This window comes from Zeus faber (genome assembly GCF_960531495.2).
Source record: "Zeus faber genome assembly, chromosome: 3".
Taxonomy (NCBI): domain Eukaryota; kingdom Metazoa; phylum Chordata; class Actinopteri; order Zeiformes; family Zeidae; genus Zeus; species Zeus faber.
The window spans coordinates 29,540,875-29,558,453 of NC_137190.1; the positions used below are offsets into that span (position 1 = coordinate 29,540,875).

The window sequence follows — 17,579 nt, forward strand, 5'->3', positions numbered from 1 at the left end:
AAAGATGCCGCAAACATCCTCTTCCTTTCCTGAAAAAGTTCACCAAAATGTTTTGTCGCACCGGCAGACATCCACACTCTGCTGGGGAACAGCAACGGGATGCCCTGTGCGCTGCCGTTCAAGTACAACAACAAGTGGTACTCAGAGTGCACGACAGAGGGACGGGAGGACAAGGAGCTCTGGTGCGCCACAACCCCCCGCTACGACGAAGCCGAGCGATGGGGCTTCTGTCCAGTTCGAGGTACACACCAGGGCACACATACACACTCACACACACAGACACACGCCGTTGTTTGACCTCTGTCTTCGACATGCGCTCGCTAGACTCCAGCTGCGACACGTTCTGGACGTCCCACCAGGAGCTGGGCGCGTGCTACCAGTTCAACCTGTACACCATCCTCACCTGGAGCCAAGCACTGGTGTCCTGCCAGGCCCAGGGCGGAAACTTGCTCAGCGTCAGCAGCCTGGCGGAGCACAGGTACATCCGAGGTAAGATGAGACAATATAAGATAATATAAGATAATAATTATAATAATATAAGAAAAGATTAGACAAGATGGGAGTTAGGCTTCCCGTCCTATACACACATGGATCTGGATACAAGCAGGTTTCATAACTTATATTTGCAGCTTCAGCACGTACTAGGCAATAATGTTGGTGAGCAGCAGGTTCACAATCCGGAGTCCAACCTAACCTTCACTGGGTGTGAGAGTTGTCTACAGCAATATATCAGTTATAACTCAAGCAAATTTGTTTGTTCTTCACCCAGTCTGCTATAGTACGTTTGAAATTATTTGACGTTATTTTGAAGAGAGACAGGCACTTCCATGTTTAATTCATTCTGGAACTATATTATTTTTTATATCTCGTGTTGACGAAGAATATTGTACGAGCAAGAGGTTTAAGTTTAATGTGACGGGGTCTGTGGGGTTATTAGCTATAATGCTTATTCCTCGTGCTACATCAGATCGACTGGCTGAAGTGGACGTGATGGTGTGGATCGGGCTGAATCACCTGAAGGACGGGCGAGGGTGGCAGTGGTCGGACGGAGCGCCTCTAGCCTTGGTGAACTTCACCACCGGTACAGTGTGTGTTTTGTTTTCCTGCATCAGAATCTGATCTTTAGGTTTACCTGAAGAAGTTTACCTCCAAGAGGTTTACCTCCAAGAAGTTGACCTCAAGAATTTTACTTCAAGAACTTTAGCTCAATAAGTTTACCTCAAGAAGCTTACCTCAAGACTTTTACCTTCAAGAAGTTTACTTCAAGAACTTTACCTCAATATGTTTACCTCAATAAGTTTACTTCCAAGACGTTTCCCTCAAGAGGTTTACCTCAATAAGTTTACTTCCAAGAAGTTTACCTCAATATGTTTACCTCAAGAAATTAATTTCCAATAAGTTTTCCTCAAGAGGTTTACCTCAAGAAGTTTACTTCCAAGAAGTTTACCCCCAATAAGTTTACCTCAAGAGGTTTACCTTAAGAAGTTTACTTCCAAAAAGTTTACCTCAAGAAGTTTACTTCCAAGAAGTTTACTTCAGGAAGTTAACCTACAAGAAGTTTACCTCAAGAGGTTTACCCCTAAGAAGTTAACCTCAAGAGGTTTACCCCCAATAAGTTTACTTCAAGAAGATTACCTTATGTAGTATACCTCCAAGAAGTTTACCTCAAGAGGTTTACCTCAAGTAGTATACCTCCAAGAAGTTTAACTCAAGAAGTTTACCTCCAATAAGTTTACCTCAAGAAGTGTAGTTCAACAAGGTTACATCAAGAGGTTTACCTCCAAGAAGTTTACCTCCAAGAAGTTTACCTCCAAGAAGTTTACCTCCAAGAGGTTTAACTCAAGAAGTTTACCTCAAGAGGTTTACCTCAAGAAGTTTACCACCAAGAAGTTTACCTCCAAGAGGTTTACCTGAAGAAGTTTACCTCGAGAGGTTTACCTCCAAGAAGCTTACTTCCAAGAAGTTTACCCCCAATAAGTTTACCTCAAGAGGTTTACCTTAAGAAGTTTACTTCCAAAAAGTTTACCTCAAGAAGTTTACTTCCAAGAAGTTTACTTCAAGAAGTTAACCTACAAGAAGTTTACCTCAAGAGGTTTACCCCTAAGAAGTTAACCTCAAGAGGTTTACCCCCAATAAGTTTACTTCAAGAAGATTACCTTATGTAGTATACCTCCAAGAAGTATACCTCAAGAGGTTTACCTCAAGTAGTATACCTCCAAGAAGTTTAACTCAAGAAGTTTACCTCCAATAAGTTTACTTCAAGTAGTATACAGTACCTCAAGAAGCTTACATTTACAAGTTAACCTACAAGAAGTTTACCTACAAGAAGTTTACCTCAAGAAGTGTAGTTCAACAAGGTTACATCAAGAGGTTTACCTCCAAGAAGTTTACCTCCAAGAAGTTTACCTCCAAGAAGTTTACCTCCAAGAGGTTTAACTCAAGAAGTTTACCTCAAGAGGTTTACCTCAAGAAGTTTACCACCAAGAAGTTTACCTCCAAGAGGTTTACCTAAAGAAGTTTACCTCGAGAGGTTTACCTCCAAGAAGCTTACTTCCAAGAAGTTTACCCCCAATAAGTTTACCTCAAGAGGTTTACCTTAAGAAGTTTACTTCCAAAAAGTTTACCTCAAGAAGTTTACTTCCAAGAAGTTTACTTCAAGAAGTTAACCTACAAGAAGTTTACCTCAAGAGGTTTACCCCTAAGAAGTTAACCTCAAGAGGTTTACCCCCAATAAGTTTACTTCAAGAAGATTACCTTATGTAGTATACCTCCAAGAAGTTTACCTCAAGAGGTTTACCTCAAGTAGTATACCTCCAAGAAGTTTAACTCAAGAAGTTTACCTCCAATAAGTTTACTTCAAGTAGTATACAGTACCTCAAGAAGCTTACATTTACAAGTTAACCTACAAGAAGTTTACCTACAAGAAGTTTACCTCAAGAAGTGTAGTTCAACAAGGTTACATCAAGAGGTTTACCTCCAAGAAGTTTACCTCCAAGAAGTTTACCTCCAAGAGGTTTAACTCAAGAAGTTTACCTCAAGAGGTTTACCTCAAGAAGTTTACCACCAAGAAGTTTACCTCCAAGAGATTTACCTAAAGAAGTTTACCTCGAGAGGTTTACCTCAAGAAGTTTACCTCGAGAGGTTTACCTCCAAGAAGCTTACCTCCACAAAGTTTACCTCCAAGAAGTTTACCTCGAGAGGTTTACCTCCAAGAAGTTTACCTCGAGAGGTTTACCTCCAAGAAGCTTACCTCCACAAAGTTTACCTCCAAGAAGTTTACCTCGAGAGGTTTACCTCAAGAAGTTTACCTCGAGAGGTTTACCTCCAAGAAGCTTACCTCCACAAAGTTTACCTCCAAGAAGTTTACCTCGAGAGGTTTACCTCCAAGAAGTTTACCTCGCCCACTTCCAAAGAAGTCCATGTCAGGCTTACTTGCGTGTTAGTGTGTTTGTAATGGCGTCCCGTTCAGGGAGTCTCTCACCTTCCATGACCCACTCGAACAGCTGAGGAAAATTAATTTGTACAATGGGGGAGGAGGGGGTGAGGAGGGTATTACTGGGAGAAAAATCACATGCCTGCTACTTCAATAATCGTGACAGGAGCACTTAAAAGTCCTCTATAATATAACTTTCAAGTTTGTTATGTAACATATGCCCTTGACTTTTTTGACTAGTAGCTATGATCCACAGTGTTGTTTATAGTTGCAGGATTTAATTTCCAGAAAAGATGTGTCTATTTAACTTCTACTTCTCACTGATTCCAACATATAATTCATTGTGAATATTCAAATGTATTCAATCAGCTGCGGTCGATGCCATTGGCAACCCTGAAAGGGACTGGACTAATCCCGGTCACCCCAAAATGCCGACAACACTGCAACACCTGGCATGGCACAAACTTTGCCCCAGTTTGACGCTGACCTTTTCCATCGCTACTGATCTGAGTGAGGCTTTTACAAGCGTTAATACCTGGCTTGATCAAAGCCAAAACCCTTCTTTACGATTGGAAAATAGGGCTGTATTCAAAGAACAAGGATTTAATCTGGGTAACCTTTTAGGGTTGAACCCTGAGCGCCCTGAACCCTTCTCGGAGCGCTACCTGGCGTTAAAGCACTGTCCTTGGTTCTTCCCAGCAGGCGTGTCCGCTAGTCCCCTGCAGGACGACCGGCAGTGTGGGGTGTACAACTCTGCTCTGGAGGGGGTCTGGCAGAGTCTGTCCTGTGACTCCGCTCTGCCGTACATCTGCAAGAAGACGCCCAACGACAGCAGGAGGGCCGAGCCGCTAGGTGAGAACATGTGCACTTTACCAACATTCTCTGAACAACTAGAAACTGTTACAAAACATCAGCCATGTGCTATTTCCTGTCAGGGGACCTAAGGGTGGGAATTTCAAGGGTTATAGGAGTGGGATTCCACCGCTTCAAACCACAGACTTTAATGCTTGGATGGGGATTTGAATTAACTGTTGATTGATACCAGAACTCCACTTCAACTAAAAGGGGCATTTGGTCACATTGGACAATTACCTACAAACAGCTTCCCCTAAAGGAAGCTGAGGAAGTACTCCAACATTTCCAAATATGATGCTCCTCCTCCACGAGGCTTCTTAGCCTTCGTAGCAGAGTGGTCTTGCAACAGCGGTCAATATTAATCAGTCGTATTTGCCCTGCTGCTAAGTCATTGTCAACTGTATCATGGGCAAATAAAATATAAATTATTATATCGTGAAATTACAGCAGGAATGTCCGGCTTTTAAAAAAATCCGGTTTGTAGCATACATATGAACTCAAGATGGGTGGGAAGCAAAGATGTGCGTCACATGATAGGAGCTGGGCTAATGTTGAAACTAATGAAATTCCTGAGAGTTGCAGAATGTGAGAGCGTGTTTTCTTAGCCACTGTAGCCTTTTTGGCCACAGCTGCTGTTCTGCACCTGGGGACTGAACCTATGGCCTTCCTCTCTACCCCACCGGTCACCGCCACACCAGAAACACAGATCAGTTCTGTGCTGTTATCTCTCTCCAATCTTCACCTCTTCCGTCACTTTACTTCCAGACAACTGGCAGTACCATCACACGGAGTGTGCCGAAGGTTGGCTGTCCCACAACGGTTTCTGCTACCGGGTGCTTGCGGAAGCGGAGGCGGGGAACTGGGAAGGCTCGTCCCGGGCGTGTGGCTCCTACGGGGCCAACCTGACCAGCGTCCGCTCCCTGTCTGAGGTGGAGCTGCTGCTCCGCCTGCTGGCTAACTGTAAGGCACGGCCGTGTTTACACGTACATTAATATACATTCTCACGGTCAGGGTGGTAAAGTTTCCCTGTGATGAAGCTGTGCAAGGACAACTCCAATTTTAGAGCTTATAGAGCTTATTGTGCGTAATCACCGGGTGTGATGACATTTCACTGCATATATTTATGACCGTATGTATATGTATGTGACAAATAATCTCTTGAACTTGAACTTGAACTTGATATCCCAGTTGTGAGAAACCTAAATGTGCTTTGTGGGATGTTATTTACTGCCGGAATACCTCTAACCACCTTTGGGTGTTAACAGGCATTTGCATTCTGAAGGGCTTGAGAGTCTCCTGTATGTAGACTTGGGACCGTGCAGACTTTATATTATTTAAAGGGATTTCCATTGCATAGATGAGGAAAAAGCCTCAATATTGGTGGCCAATGCCGTTCAGGGTGCAAGTAATATTATATTACATTATTACATTATATTATATTATATAATAAGTATAATAATAAGTAATATTGAAGATTAACAGCGAAGCATATTGGCAAAATGGAGTAAAAGCTTAATTAGGGACGGGCTCTTAAAGGCAAACGCAAGTGTAAATGTTGGAAATCTTTTGTTTTGGCTATTGTTCCATCTAATTAGCAACTCCTACATATCGGACAGCGGTTATAAACCAGTATATATTGTTTATTGTTTGTACGGTGCCCCTGCTGCCGCAGCCTCCAGGCAGAGTCCCTGGGTGTGGATCGGCCTGCGGAGGGCAGCGTCCTCCCCAGACGTCCAGTGGTCCGACGGCTCCCAAGTAACGCTCACCCACTGGCACCAGTACCAACCTCCCCACAATCTGAGCGACGCCCCGCTCTGCGCCAAGGCCCACAGGAAGGTAGAACATTGTCCAAACTATTCACCTTTCGATTTTCGACAAAAGAAAAATCCTTTGTAGTATTTTGAAGCAAGATAGACTTCCCTCAGTTTCGATTGAGTCCCGATCGATCGTGTTATTGATCCGCAGGATGCAAGCTGGATGTTAGTGTCGTGCGATGAACCACTGCAGGCCGTCTGTAGGAGAGCGGGGCAAATATCCCCTCAAAACGCAGACGCCGGGGACAAGGGCTGTCCTGAGGTAAGGTCTCACACACACACACACACACACGCACGCACACACGCACGCACACCCACACACACACACGCACGCACGCACGCACGCACGCACGCACGCACGCACGCACGCACGCACGCACGCACGCACGCACGCACACACGCACGCACACACACACACACACACACACACACACACACACTCACACGGAGCTGTCACAGTTATTACATGATCGCAATAACATGAGCAGATCGTAATCATCAAACCAATGTCGGAAACGTTCCAATAAATAGAATGTGAATTAGTCACCTTTCCGTCAGTTGAGTTGAAGAATAATTCCCCAAATATTTGATGTGGAATATTTTAATTCGACAACTCATATAGCCGTGCTTTGGCTTGTGAGAGGGTTTTGTGTCCCCCTGGCACCACAAAGTAGCGCTGGCTGACGTACATAGGTGAAAATACCTCTCTACGCAGCGGGACGGGGGCGTGTGGGAGGCGGCGTCGGGGGTTCGATTCCCTGGTTCCCCGGCGAGTTGCGGGGCCACTCTGCTTTCCCGTGGCACAATGGAGCTGATTCATCCCCTTTGCTCACTGACGTGGTAACTGGCATTCACGTCGCTCCCCACGCTGTTTACTATGACATCGAAACGCCTGACTCATAGGTCGCTGGGACAATACGCTGGAAACATGGAGGGACAAGAAACTGACTGGCCCCAGGGGGCGGAGGGGCAAGGTTTTAAACGAGGCCGTGGTGTCTCTGAACCGTCTCGCATTTTGTGCATTTCCTCTAGATATTTTGAGATGTTTTGCTTGATGTTTGACTTAAATTGCCTTAGATTGATTTGCACTCAGTTTTGATAGCATGTACAGTATATGTTTTTTTACACACTGTCAATATACCTGTGTATCTGATTCTGAGCTTTCCTTCTCCATGTGAGTTTTGGCAAGACTTTTGTCCCCCATGTACAGCCGGGATGGTGGGGGAAGGGGGGGGGGGGGGGGGTCCAAATGGACACCACTTGTGAAAACATGCCAATAGCAGAAGCAAGTATGTATACAGACACACACACACACACACACACACACACACACACACACACACACACACACACCACATACACACACACACACACACACACACACACACACACACACACACATTATGTATTTTACAGATGGGCTCTGTTGCAGATCAATGGCTTTTTGCTTGTGGTAATGTGTCGTGATTCTGTTGTGCAGGGATGGAAACGCCACAGTCACTCCTGCTACACGGTGATTGAGCATGAACAGAGCTTCCAGGATGCAATGGGCGGCTATTACTGCCAGGCTTCCCTTCTCACGGTGGAGAGCAGGTCGGTCGACGGATTTATGATGAATGTGATTTTAACCGACACATTATAACCGACTCATTTTCACCGACTCATTATGACTGACTCATTATGACGATTCATTTTAACCGACTCATTATAACCGACTCATTTTAACGGACTTATTTTAACTCACTCATATTAACCAACAATTTGAAACGACTCATTAAATCCGGCTCATATTAAAGGGGACCTATTATGAAAAACTCACTCACAGCACATACATTTAGGTCGCTGATGGGCCTACTAACACGCAAACTGTGATATAAGAGAATTCAGCCAGTTTTCAATTCAATTCAACAAGCTTTTCAGATTCGCAACGCCTTCCTACGTCACACAGAATTACAACCACCCCCCATCTGCGTAACGCCACCCACGGCTGGAGAAATAACGAGCGCCGCCGGGAACTGCCCTGTTGGCGTCACAGACTAGCACAAATCTTTTTGTCACAGACCATCTGTCCATGACAAAACTGGAGATGTCGGAAATCTAAGAACGCCGCGCCATCCGCTGTGCGTTTCTCCAATAAAAACCGTGTGGTTTTATTGTAGATGTATTTATTTTATATTATTTCATTTTCCAATGTGCAGCGTCCCCCACAAACTTGAAGCACAGTCAATGAAAGTCGGAACAAACTTTAAAATCACGCCTTCGAGATCTACCCTATTGACCCGAATATAAGACAGGTCTTTTTTCCTGGAAATACGCCTAAAAAAGTGTAGTCGTCTTATATTCGGGGTCTAGACTTTAAATGTCAATATACGGAAATAAAACGTGTGCATTAGGAGTAGTGTTTGAGTGTGTTTCCGCACACATACCCTACAACTGTGGAACAACGCCGACACACCATCCTCGTCCGATCCACTACTCGCTCTCCATCGCTGTCATAGTTCACTGGGAAATGTCCCACACGGCTGATTTCAAAGAAGCAGGCGGCTCTTCTAGCTCCCGTGTGTCAGACTCATTTGCACTCGCCATAGTGTGACTCTCAGACGCGCAATCAGCTTGAAAAAAAAATTAAGATTTGGTCTTCGTGAAAAAGTGGGCGTCGTCTTATAATCAGAGTCGACGGATTTTGGTGGACTGATAAGGTGAAATAAGTGAAAGTTTACGAACTTCATACAACGGTCTCACGGAACTGGGGCAAACACACACTGAAACAGTGCTCCAGGAACAGGAGGGGTTTTCAGGCATGTAACAATGGCTAGAATGCATAATCTGCAAAAAACGTCAGTCATGTTTTGGTGACCTCAGAGACCTACACTACTCACAAAAAGTTAGGGATATTCGGCTTTCGGGTGAAATTTCAGGATGAAGATAAAATGCACTATAACCTTTACAGGTGAACTTAATTTGACCTTCTCTAAACCTTTGAATGCACATGTCCAACTGTTCAATGTTTCAGTACTTTTTGCACGACTTGCTGTTCTCTAACAAGGAGCTGAACGGCAAAATTTACAACAGGTGTTTGATCCATGAATCAACCAATACATTTCCTGGTTCAATTAGAATTGGTATTTAAACAGTCCTCTTCATCATGCTGTTTCTATTTTGACATCATGAGACCAAGATGACACCTAACAACTGATCAACAGTACCTCCCATTGTGAGGCTTCAAACAGGATGTTCTCAGAGGGAAGTGGCCACTGAGCTTAGAGTGTCACAGAGTGTCGTCAGCAGGTTGCAACAGAGATACAGAGACTGGAAGAGTCACAGAAAGGCATAGAAGTGGACGTCCTTTGGCCACATCCCACACTGATGAGCGCTTCAGTGTGAACAGTGCCCTGCGGAACCAGATGATGAATGCCACTCAACTCCAGGCACATTTAAGGGAGGTGAGGGGCACCCAAGTGTCACGTCGGACCATTCAAAACCGTTAACATCAGCGTGGTCTGCGTGCTAGACCACCTGCAAGGGTACCTGACCACCCACCAGGCACAGCCATCATCGTCTTGCACGGGCCAGGGAGAATTTACGCTGGACGAGGGACCAGTGGCCTCAGTGCTGTTCTCTGATGAAAGTCGATTCACGTTGAGCAGAAATGATGGCCGCCAACGATGTTGGAGACGTCAAGGAGAGCGCTATGCATCAGCCACTGTTGTCACCAGACGAGCCTTTGGAGGTGGTGGTGTTACAGTGTGGGCAGGTGTGTCTAGTCAACACAGAACTGCCCTACACTTTGTGAATGGTACAGTGACAAGCCCATACTACCTGAATAACATCATTAATCCAGTCATTGTGCCCCTGCATGAAAAACACAGGCCTAAGTTCATCTTCATGGACAACAATGCTCCAGCTCATCGAGGTTGCCTCATTAGGGAACGTCTGCTGGAGACTGGGGCACCTCAATGACCTGAGGACCACCCTTCAAGACTACCCTTCAAGTGGGGTGCCATGCCTCAGCAGACAATTTGTCGACTTGTTAACAGCATGAGACGTCGTTGTCAAGCTGTATTTGATGCCAAGGGCACATGACAAGTTATTGAGACATTGACATTTTTTGTTGTAGTATACCCACCACTGTTGTTGGCTTTTGTTTCAATACATGGTTTGAGATGAGGAAATCACCATTGCATGCTTCTACTTAAATGCCCTACTTTCATGATATAATATCACTGTAGCGTAAACTTTTTACATTTTCCATAACCCGAAAGCCAAATATCCCGAACTTTTTGTGAGTAGTGTATATTAACCTGTTGAAAAGGAGTATAATAGGTCCCCTTTAATCGACTCATTATAACCGACCGATTTCATCCGACTGATTATAACCGACTCTGTTAAAACGATTTGTCTTGAATTTTATGACACTTGGTTATGATGGGTGATCGCCTCTCTCTTTCTTTTTCTCTCCCCTGCTTTCCTTTCCCCTGTCCGGCAGGTTCGAGCAGGCATTCATAAACAGTCTTTTGAACGAGAGAGGGGCCAACAGCACCATGAGTTACTGGATCGCTCTCCAGAGCGAAGAGGCGGAGTACCACTGGATAGACATCAACGGTTCCGCTCTGCCGCTCACTTTCACCAACTGGAACAAACACCAGCCAGGTATCCAACCTGGGGAAAGCTAGTTTTACCGGAGAATACCCCATACATCATATATACCACATACACCATATACAATTCACAACAAGTATTATTTTTTCCAATCATATTTTTCCATCAGTTAGTGCAGTGGGCTGCGTTGTGATGGTGGGCGGCCCGGCGTTGGGTCACTGGGAGGTGAAAGACTGCACGGCCCACAAGGCCCTGATGGTGTGCGAGCAGAGCGTCAGCGGAGACCAGGAGGTCGAGCTGCCGAGTCACCACATCGACTCCTACGCCCCCTGTCCGCCGGGCTGGGAATCGCACACAGGGCTGCTCTACTGTTTCAAGGTCAGATGGGACTACAGTATACTATATCCATTCATTCAATGCATTAGTGCTCGAATTTTGTCCCGGGATTCATGAATACTGACGTACCTTTGTTGTCCTTTCAGGTGTTCCATGACGAGAAGGTCCTGATGAAGCGTTCCTGGGTGGAAGCGGACTTCTTCTGCCAGGCCCTCGGGGCCGAGCTGGCCAGTTTCCACCTCTACGAGGAGCAGGTGTTTGTGAAGCGCCTGCTCGGCACCATGTTCGAAGGGTTGGTACCAAAGTATTATTTGTATCAGGAAAACTTTTGCAGAGTGGCTTTACTGCAACCACGTAGTGAACTATACATAAAAACTCACATGACTAACCTATTTACTGTTATTCATGTGAAATTGGACATATCCACATTCATCTCTTCGAAGCTGCTTTCACACATGCTCTCCGGACAAGACCTGATTATCTGGATATTTTCTGGAGTTACCCTTTCACACATGTAGCACACAACCAGAGATTGTCTGTCAGACACGTTTACACTTCCCGGAAATAATCAGTTTGGTTTAGACGGGGGGCGGAGCCCGGGTAGAGCGTGAAGGAGGCAGGATGAGACGCAATGACACTGTGGAGTTTGGCACACCCAAGATAGCAGACGAGGCTACCGACTTACCAGTAGTTGGGATTTTTCTGCGTTGATACTCCATGTATATGGACGTATCCTCAATATAAATGAGGGAGTGGAAAGGAATAATAAAGAAATCAGAAAGGAGTACGCTGCAGTAGGGTTGGGCGATCGTGTAAAAATTCCAATCACACTTCTGGAACGGGGAGACCGCATTTACAACATAAAAGGCAGGATTTATTATTTACAAGTAAGGTATGTGCACAAAAGCATCCAGTTTTTACTAAATTGTGTCCCTTAGCAACAGGGAGACGTGCGTACCCACAGTCGTGACGTCTCCCTTTTTTTTTTGGAACAGAGCGGGACAGTCCCTTAACTCAGTCGTGTTTAAAATTCATACATGTAGAAAACACAACGAAAATAAATAGATCTAAAATAAAAATACATGCACGGTAGCCTGCGTGCACCACTGTCTGGAGGAGAAACAAACAAACAAAAATAAAAACCCTCCAATTCTCTGAGTTAGGTTTACGTTTTTCATTTCCATGCAAGTAAGAAACTAAGGAAACAAAATTAACCGAAATCTTTCCCTATGAGATCATGTTATATATTGCTATATTATTCTCACAAGTCTCCTCCCAATGATCAGTGCGCTGTGCTGCCCCGTTTGCCCAGAGCGGCAAAATGCCTAGAACCGGAGCTGGGGGTCCATGTGCCTTTTCTTTTTTTTTTTTTTTGAGCACCTGCTCCTTTTAAACTTTCTGTACGGGACTGTAAGAGGGGAAGTCAGATCCGGAGTAGTTTCTCAACAGCGCTCAGAGGGAGAGAGGGGGCGGGAGCCTCCGCCCCCTCTCTCCCTCTCTCTCTCCGCTCCAGTTTCAGAACACGGTAAACTGCACCTACACCATTTCAATGCTCTTATTTTTCCTGGTGGATAAAAAAAAAGCTAAAAAGTCTCTCATCAGTCTCAATCCATTGATAGACGATTGAATCGTAAATGGCACGTGATAGACGCCATAAACACACGACACGCCCACTCGCTCGCTGTGAATGACCTGGATAATTTTCCTCCCCCGTTCACACATTCCGCTCAATCGGACATTACCCGGACTTTGCACTAGGATGCTGACTGGGTATAATCCAGTTAATGTCCGGGTCAAATGATTCGGACATTTACGTTCACACATACAGCTTATCCGGGTAAAGTCCGGATGTCAGGTTTACAGTGCATGTGTGAAAGCAGCTCAAGTCTTCCATTGCAGTTTCTAAGTATTAGCATGTAGGCAGCGTGAAACGAGGGACAAGGGGAGAAGTGCCCATGACAATGGTCATTTTTAGGACATTATTATTCATTATTCAGAAATAACAGACAGCTGATTGCCGCCATTGACCAATCAGATTTGAGTATTCCACAGATTGGGGTTAATGGAATAAACATTGTATCTACCCGGCAGGAATGGTAATCTTGTCCATCATTGAGTCCTAAATTAGTCTTCTTGGCACAGTTAGGTAACTTCTTTCTAATTGTGCATGATAGAATTTAATTTCTTAGGGTTTTGGAATTTCTAGATTTTGTGCGACCTTCTTGTGTGATGCTCTCCTTCTTCAGAACAGAGGGACGCTGGTTCTGGGTGGGTTTGAATAAGAGGGATCCCCAGGAAGCTGGAGTTTGGGAATGGTCTGACGGCAGCCCCGTAAGTGCACACATCACCATATTAGATAAAAAAAAATCGAATCCAATTTACTCTGAAAATCATTTTTGTGACCTAAAATGTCTTGAACTGTTGAAATGGCACGGTCCAGGTCGTGTCGTCCTTCATTGAGGACAAGAATGAGGAGGATGACAGGCGGAACTGTGCCGTGTACAGCGACCTGACCAACGCACTCCGGCCGCAGCCGTGCAACAACAAACATGAGTGGATATGCAAAGTGTCCAGAGGTACCCGAAAGAAACCTTCTTAAAGGACACTCGAAACACACAATTACATCTTTGTAGCCCTGGTTTCTTATGAAATCAGAGAGGGACAGCGAAGGTAGACGGAGAGAGGATGTGCTCTCAGGTCAGATTCAAACCCGGGTCCTCGTGATTACAAAGGAGCCTCTACCATACACCACCGCAGACTTTATCTATCAATCTGTCAATTGATAAGGGCCACATTACGTGATTTTCAAGACCGTTCTGGCAACGATTTGCGATCAGGCTGGCGACTGTGGACCTCTGAAATAGAGAAGCTCTGAGGAGCAACCTGTGGAATAGACCCAGACTACGGAGTGTCTAATTAGTGTGTAATGTCAGCTCCGCAAGTTCGCTGCACAAACAGCCACAGTAGCGAGTTGTACGGCATTCCTGTTTGTTTTGGTGTCAAAGTATCGCAAGGTATTTGTTATGTGTGTGCACAGAAGACTCTGAAAAATCTGCAAACTTCAGTCGTGAAATGTGCGCTGCTCAATCACATAATGTGGACTAGGCTTTAGCGATCCTCCTCTTATCAGTTTGATTCCTTGATGATTCCCTTCATCACATTGTCCAATTTGGCTGAATATTATATTCTCACACTTCGATGATGAAAAGGACCTATTATTTATTCCACCTTCAGTGTTTCCACTACAATTTTTTTCAGGCCTGGTGGTACGCACTGAAAAAAAGCCCTCAACAGATGAGGCGCGGGGGATGGCATATTGCAGACCTGCCAACCTGCACGCATTTTGTGTAGCAACCACGCAATTCTTGGTCAAAATACGCAGGAACGGAATGCCAGCTAAAACTATGCTAAATAAATAACTAAATAATATATATATATGTATAGTAATTTAGTTACGGAAAACAATAAATCGATCAACACAAAAACAATTCCGTACATTTATTGGGTATTTAAACGACATCCCTCGGATTGGACCAGATGTTACGAGTCACTCAGTAAAATGAGTCGTTTGATTTGATTCAGTTGGTTTAACGCTTGGTGAGCTCCAGTGAACGAGAGTGAGGGGACTCGGTCATCTATTATTATTACTTTTTTTTGCAATGATGCAATTTATTTTGGAACCGCAAGTACCGTATAAATATAATAGAAATGTATATTTGCACTTAAAAGTGAACTGGACATTTGCATGTTGTATCCTACTAAAACTCAGTGAGAGTTACAGGTTCTATAATTGTTCCACGGTGAATAATGAACAATAATAAACAGTGTCAAAAGCCGCAATCTCACTGTTGTGGTAACTGAAATTTGGAGCAGTAGTCTGGATGTAGGTGCAGCTGTCCTATCATGTGAGCGTGATCAGATTGATGTATTTGTCATCGAGTTACAGCACATATACGCGATTTATTTTGTGTTTTTATCGTGTGTTTATTATGAACATACAGTTGAATGAAAATCAGAATCGGCAGGTCAGATAAAAAAAATAAAAAATAAAAAAAAGTAGCCAAGAAAATTACAATCGGTGCATCTGTAATTGGTAAACATGGGTTAACTTAACAAGATGATGCATTTCAAGGGGTGTATCCCAATGATATGAATTTGAATAGTGTATATCATTAGCCGTTGTAGCTGGTATATGATGTGACGAGCCTTGTTACGAGAAGCTACGGTGTGAATAACAGATTAAGTCATTTAGCTGCAGCAACTCAAACGTAATGGAGACTCCCTGTTACACTATTGTGGTACTCAAAATATTTTTGCCAAGGTTGGCAGGTCTGCATATTGTCGCGGTCGGCTTCGGTCAAATGGCGCAACAGGCAATCTGCAATTTATATTGGTGATCAAATTCTTGTTTGCTCGGTATATTCAAGACTTAAAACAAAGTGATCACCAGGAGAGGACGACTTAATAAGCTGCATTTATTGCATAAAAATAAGCTGTGTAGCCAAGGACCTTTGCAGAACATCAGCACATCATCCACACATTGTGCTGCACTTTGTCTTCCTTGACTTGGAAAAACATTTCACCATGGCATCAGGATATGGAAGTTTTGCCACAGGAGGCCCATTTATTAAAATTTTCATGCAGGCCCCCCGAGTGCTCTCCTCTCAGCCTGTTCCTGAGGTCTGTTTTCACCTACCAAAAGTGAAGATTTGTCTCGATTTAGTAAGTTCTTAAATTATGGATAGATTGCTGTGAAAAGCAATCATTAGTTGTGTGAGTTGTTTCCCAGTACCCTGTTCATGATGGAGAAATCATGTTCACACTACCCACAGGAATGGGCGATCTCGCTCCGCAGCACCTTAAAGTGACTCTGATTAGGGAAACCGCGGTCACATTACATCATCGTGGTTTTTAGCTCATTACAGTCATCACCGCAAATAAAAATAAATATGCCTATGAAATAAATCCTGAAATAAATAAACGGGTGGAGGTGGTGATGCGCCAGAGTCCCGGGCGGCCGGAATGAATCGGATTTTATTCCGATTCATGGGATTTCTTTCATCAATTTTCATCGCGCCGCGGCCCACAGGGTTTCCTGAGACCCTCCGAATCGCATGCAAAGTTTCCATTTTCAAGCACGCAAAGTGAGAAAGCGAAACTCCTGCCACGCACACCACGGCGCCAGTGCAGGTGCCAGGTGACATTTTAACATCCCTAGTTTGTACATATGTTAAAATAGCATAAATATACTGTAAATTCCAGCAAAAGACTGATTTTATTATTTGGTGGGGACAGTGGCGTTATTTTTGGCCAAAAAAAAAAAAGATTCTTTTGGCATGCCGGGGGTTCTCGTTGGCCTAGCAGCCCATTAGGCCTGTACAATTATAGGGGAAACACCGACTTTAGGTCCAATGTTCCCACTGACAACCCGGTTTCCAGTATCATTTTTGTGGTGTTTTTTTCTTCAAAACTTTCCTTTTTAGTGCAAATAAAAAAACAAACCAAACTGAATGCAAACCAGCCACTGATTCCATATTAGAATAGAGAAATATGAACCAGTTGCGGTCTTTATGAACCTGTATCTTTTCACACATCAAAGATACGACGCCGCTTCAAATTCACACCGTGTGGGTGTGGGCGTTGTATCATATTGGATGTCACACCTTCAAATGGTGTGTCAGGCCTGTGGGGGTGGGAGCCGTGTAGGATGGCGCCAAGTGTGAAACTATCAAACTAGCTGCCCTCTGCTTTCGCAGTAGGAACAATGCAAGATGGCCTCGATTACGACTCCTGCAGCACAGAATACAGCTTCTGATTGGTCAGATTCCACAGAGGGAGGCTTTGTTTGTATCACTCTGATTCACTGTAGAGACACCCATCTGTCATAATGTATGTATGTTTGAATCATTTGTGATTGGACGTTCCTGCTCAGCATGCAAATAACCACGTAGTCCCTAGACCAGGGCCAGTGGTTAATTTACAAATCTTTGTTTTTCTTCCCCGCACAGTATTTAATATTATTAAAAAAAAACATGTTTTTAACAAATCTCTGCATGCAGTGTTGCACATCAGATTGTATCGCTGTGAAATGGCCATACATCTAGAGAAGAGTGCAATATATCTGGCCAGGGACATGTGGGTTAACACTACTAAATAATAATACTAATGGTTATAATAAACAACATAAATGTGACCCTATACATCCCTGACCACCTCCCAATGTGACGTGAGCGATCGGATCTCAGTGCGTCCTAGCTGCATTCATACCTGGATTTAGAGCTGTGATTTGCATTTTGTCATCCTCTTGTGATTGGTTTACGCATAATCACAATGAGTTGGTTAAAATGAGTCGTTTAATAGTAGCCGGTTATCAGGCCAGGCGTGAGCAGGGCCATGGATTGTGCGTTTGGACACTTTCACCACGCACACTTCAACAAATGGAAACCTTACCATGTCTGTTTACCTTGTAGGTGATGAACTGGAAAAGCCATATTGGTACACAGAGCGTAAGTTCCACGGTTACCATTATAACTTTTTACGCT

General features: G+C 44.2%; 1 protein-coding gene across 2 annotated transcripts in view; it reads left to right on the top strand.

Moving 5' to 3' along the window:
- The window catches only part of pla2r1 (phospholipase A2 receptor 1), a 34,482-nt gene that overhangs the window by 2,625 nt on the left and 14,278 nt on the right, over nt 1-17,579 (top strand). For both annotated transcript variants that reach the window (XM_079998183.1, XM_079998184.1), the window contains exons 3-16: nt 68-241; nt 325-489; nt 968-1,081; nt 4,136-4,285; nt 5,054-5,248; nt 5,961-6,124; nt 6,254-6,364; nt 7,583-7,695; nt 10,589-10,752; nt 10,871-11,079; nt 11,184-11,329; nt 13,284-13,368; nt 13,478-13,613; nt 17,508-17,543. In XM_079998183.1, the coding sequence (XP_079854309.1) occupies nt 68-241; nt 325-489; nt 968-1,081; nt 4,136-4,285; nt 5,054-5,248; nt 5,961-6,124; nt 6,254-6,364; nt 7,583-7,695; nt 10,589-10,752; nt 10,871-11,079; nt 11,184-11,329; nt 13,284-13,368; nt 13,478-13,613; nt 17,508-17,543 (1,962 nt within the window). The remainder of the gene's footprint in view (nt 1-67; nt 242-324; nt 490-967; nt 1,082-4,135; nt 4,286-5,053; nt 5,249-5,960; nt 6,125-6,253; nt 6,365-7,582; nt 7,696-10,588; nt 10,753-10,870; nt 11,080-11,183; nt 11,330-13,283; nt 13,369-13,477; nt 13,614-17,507; nt 17,544-17,579) is intronic.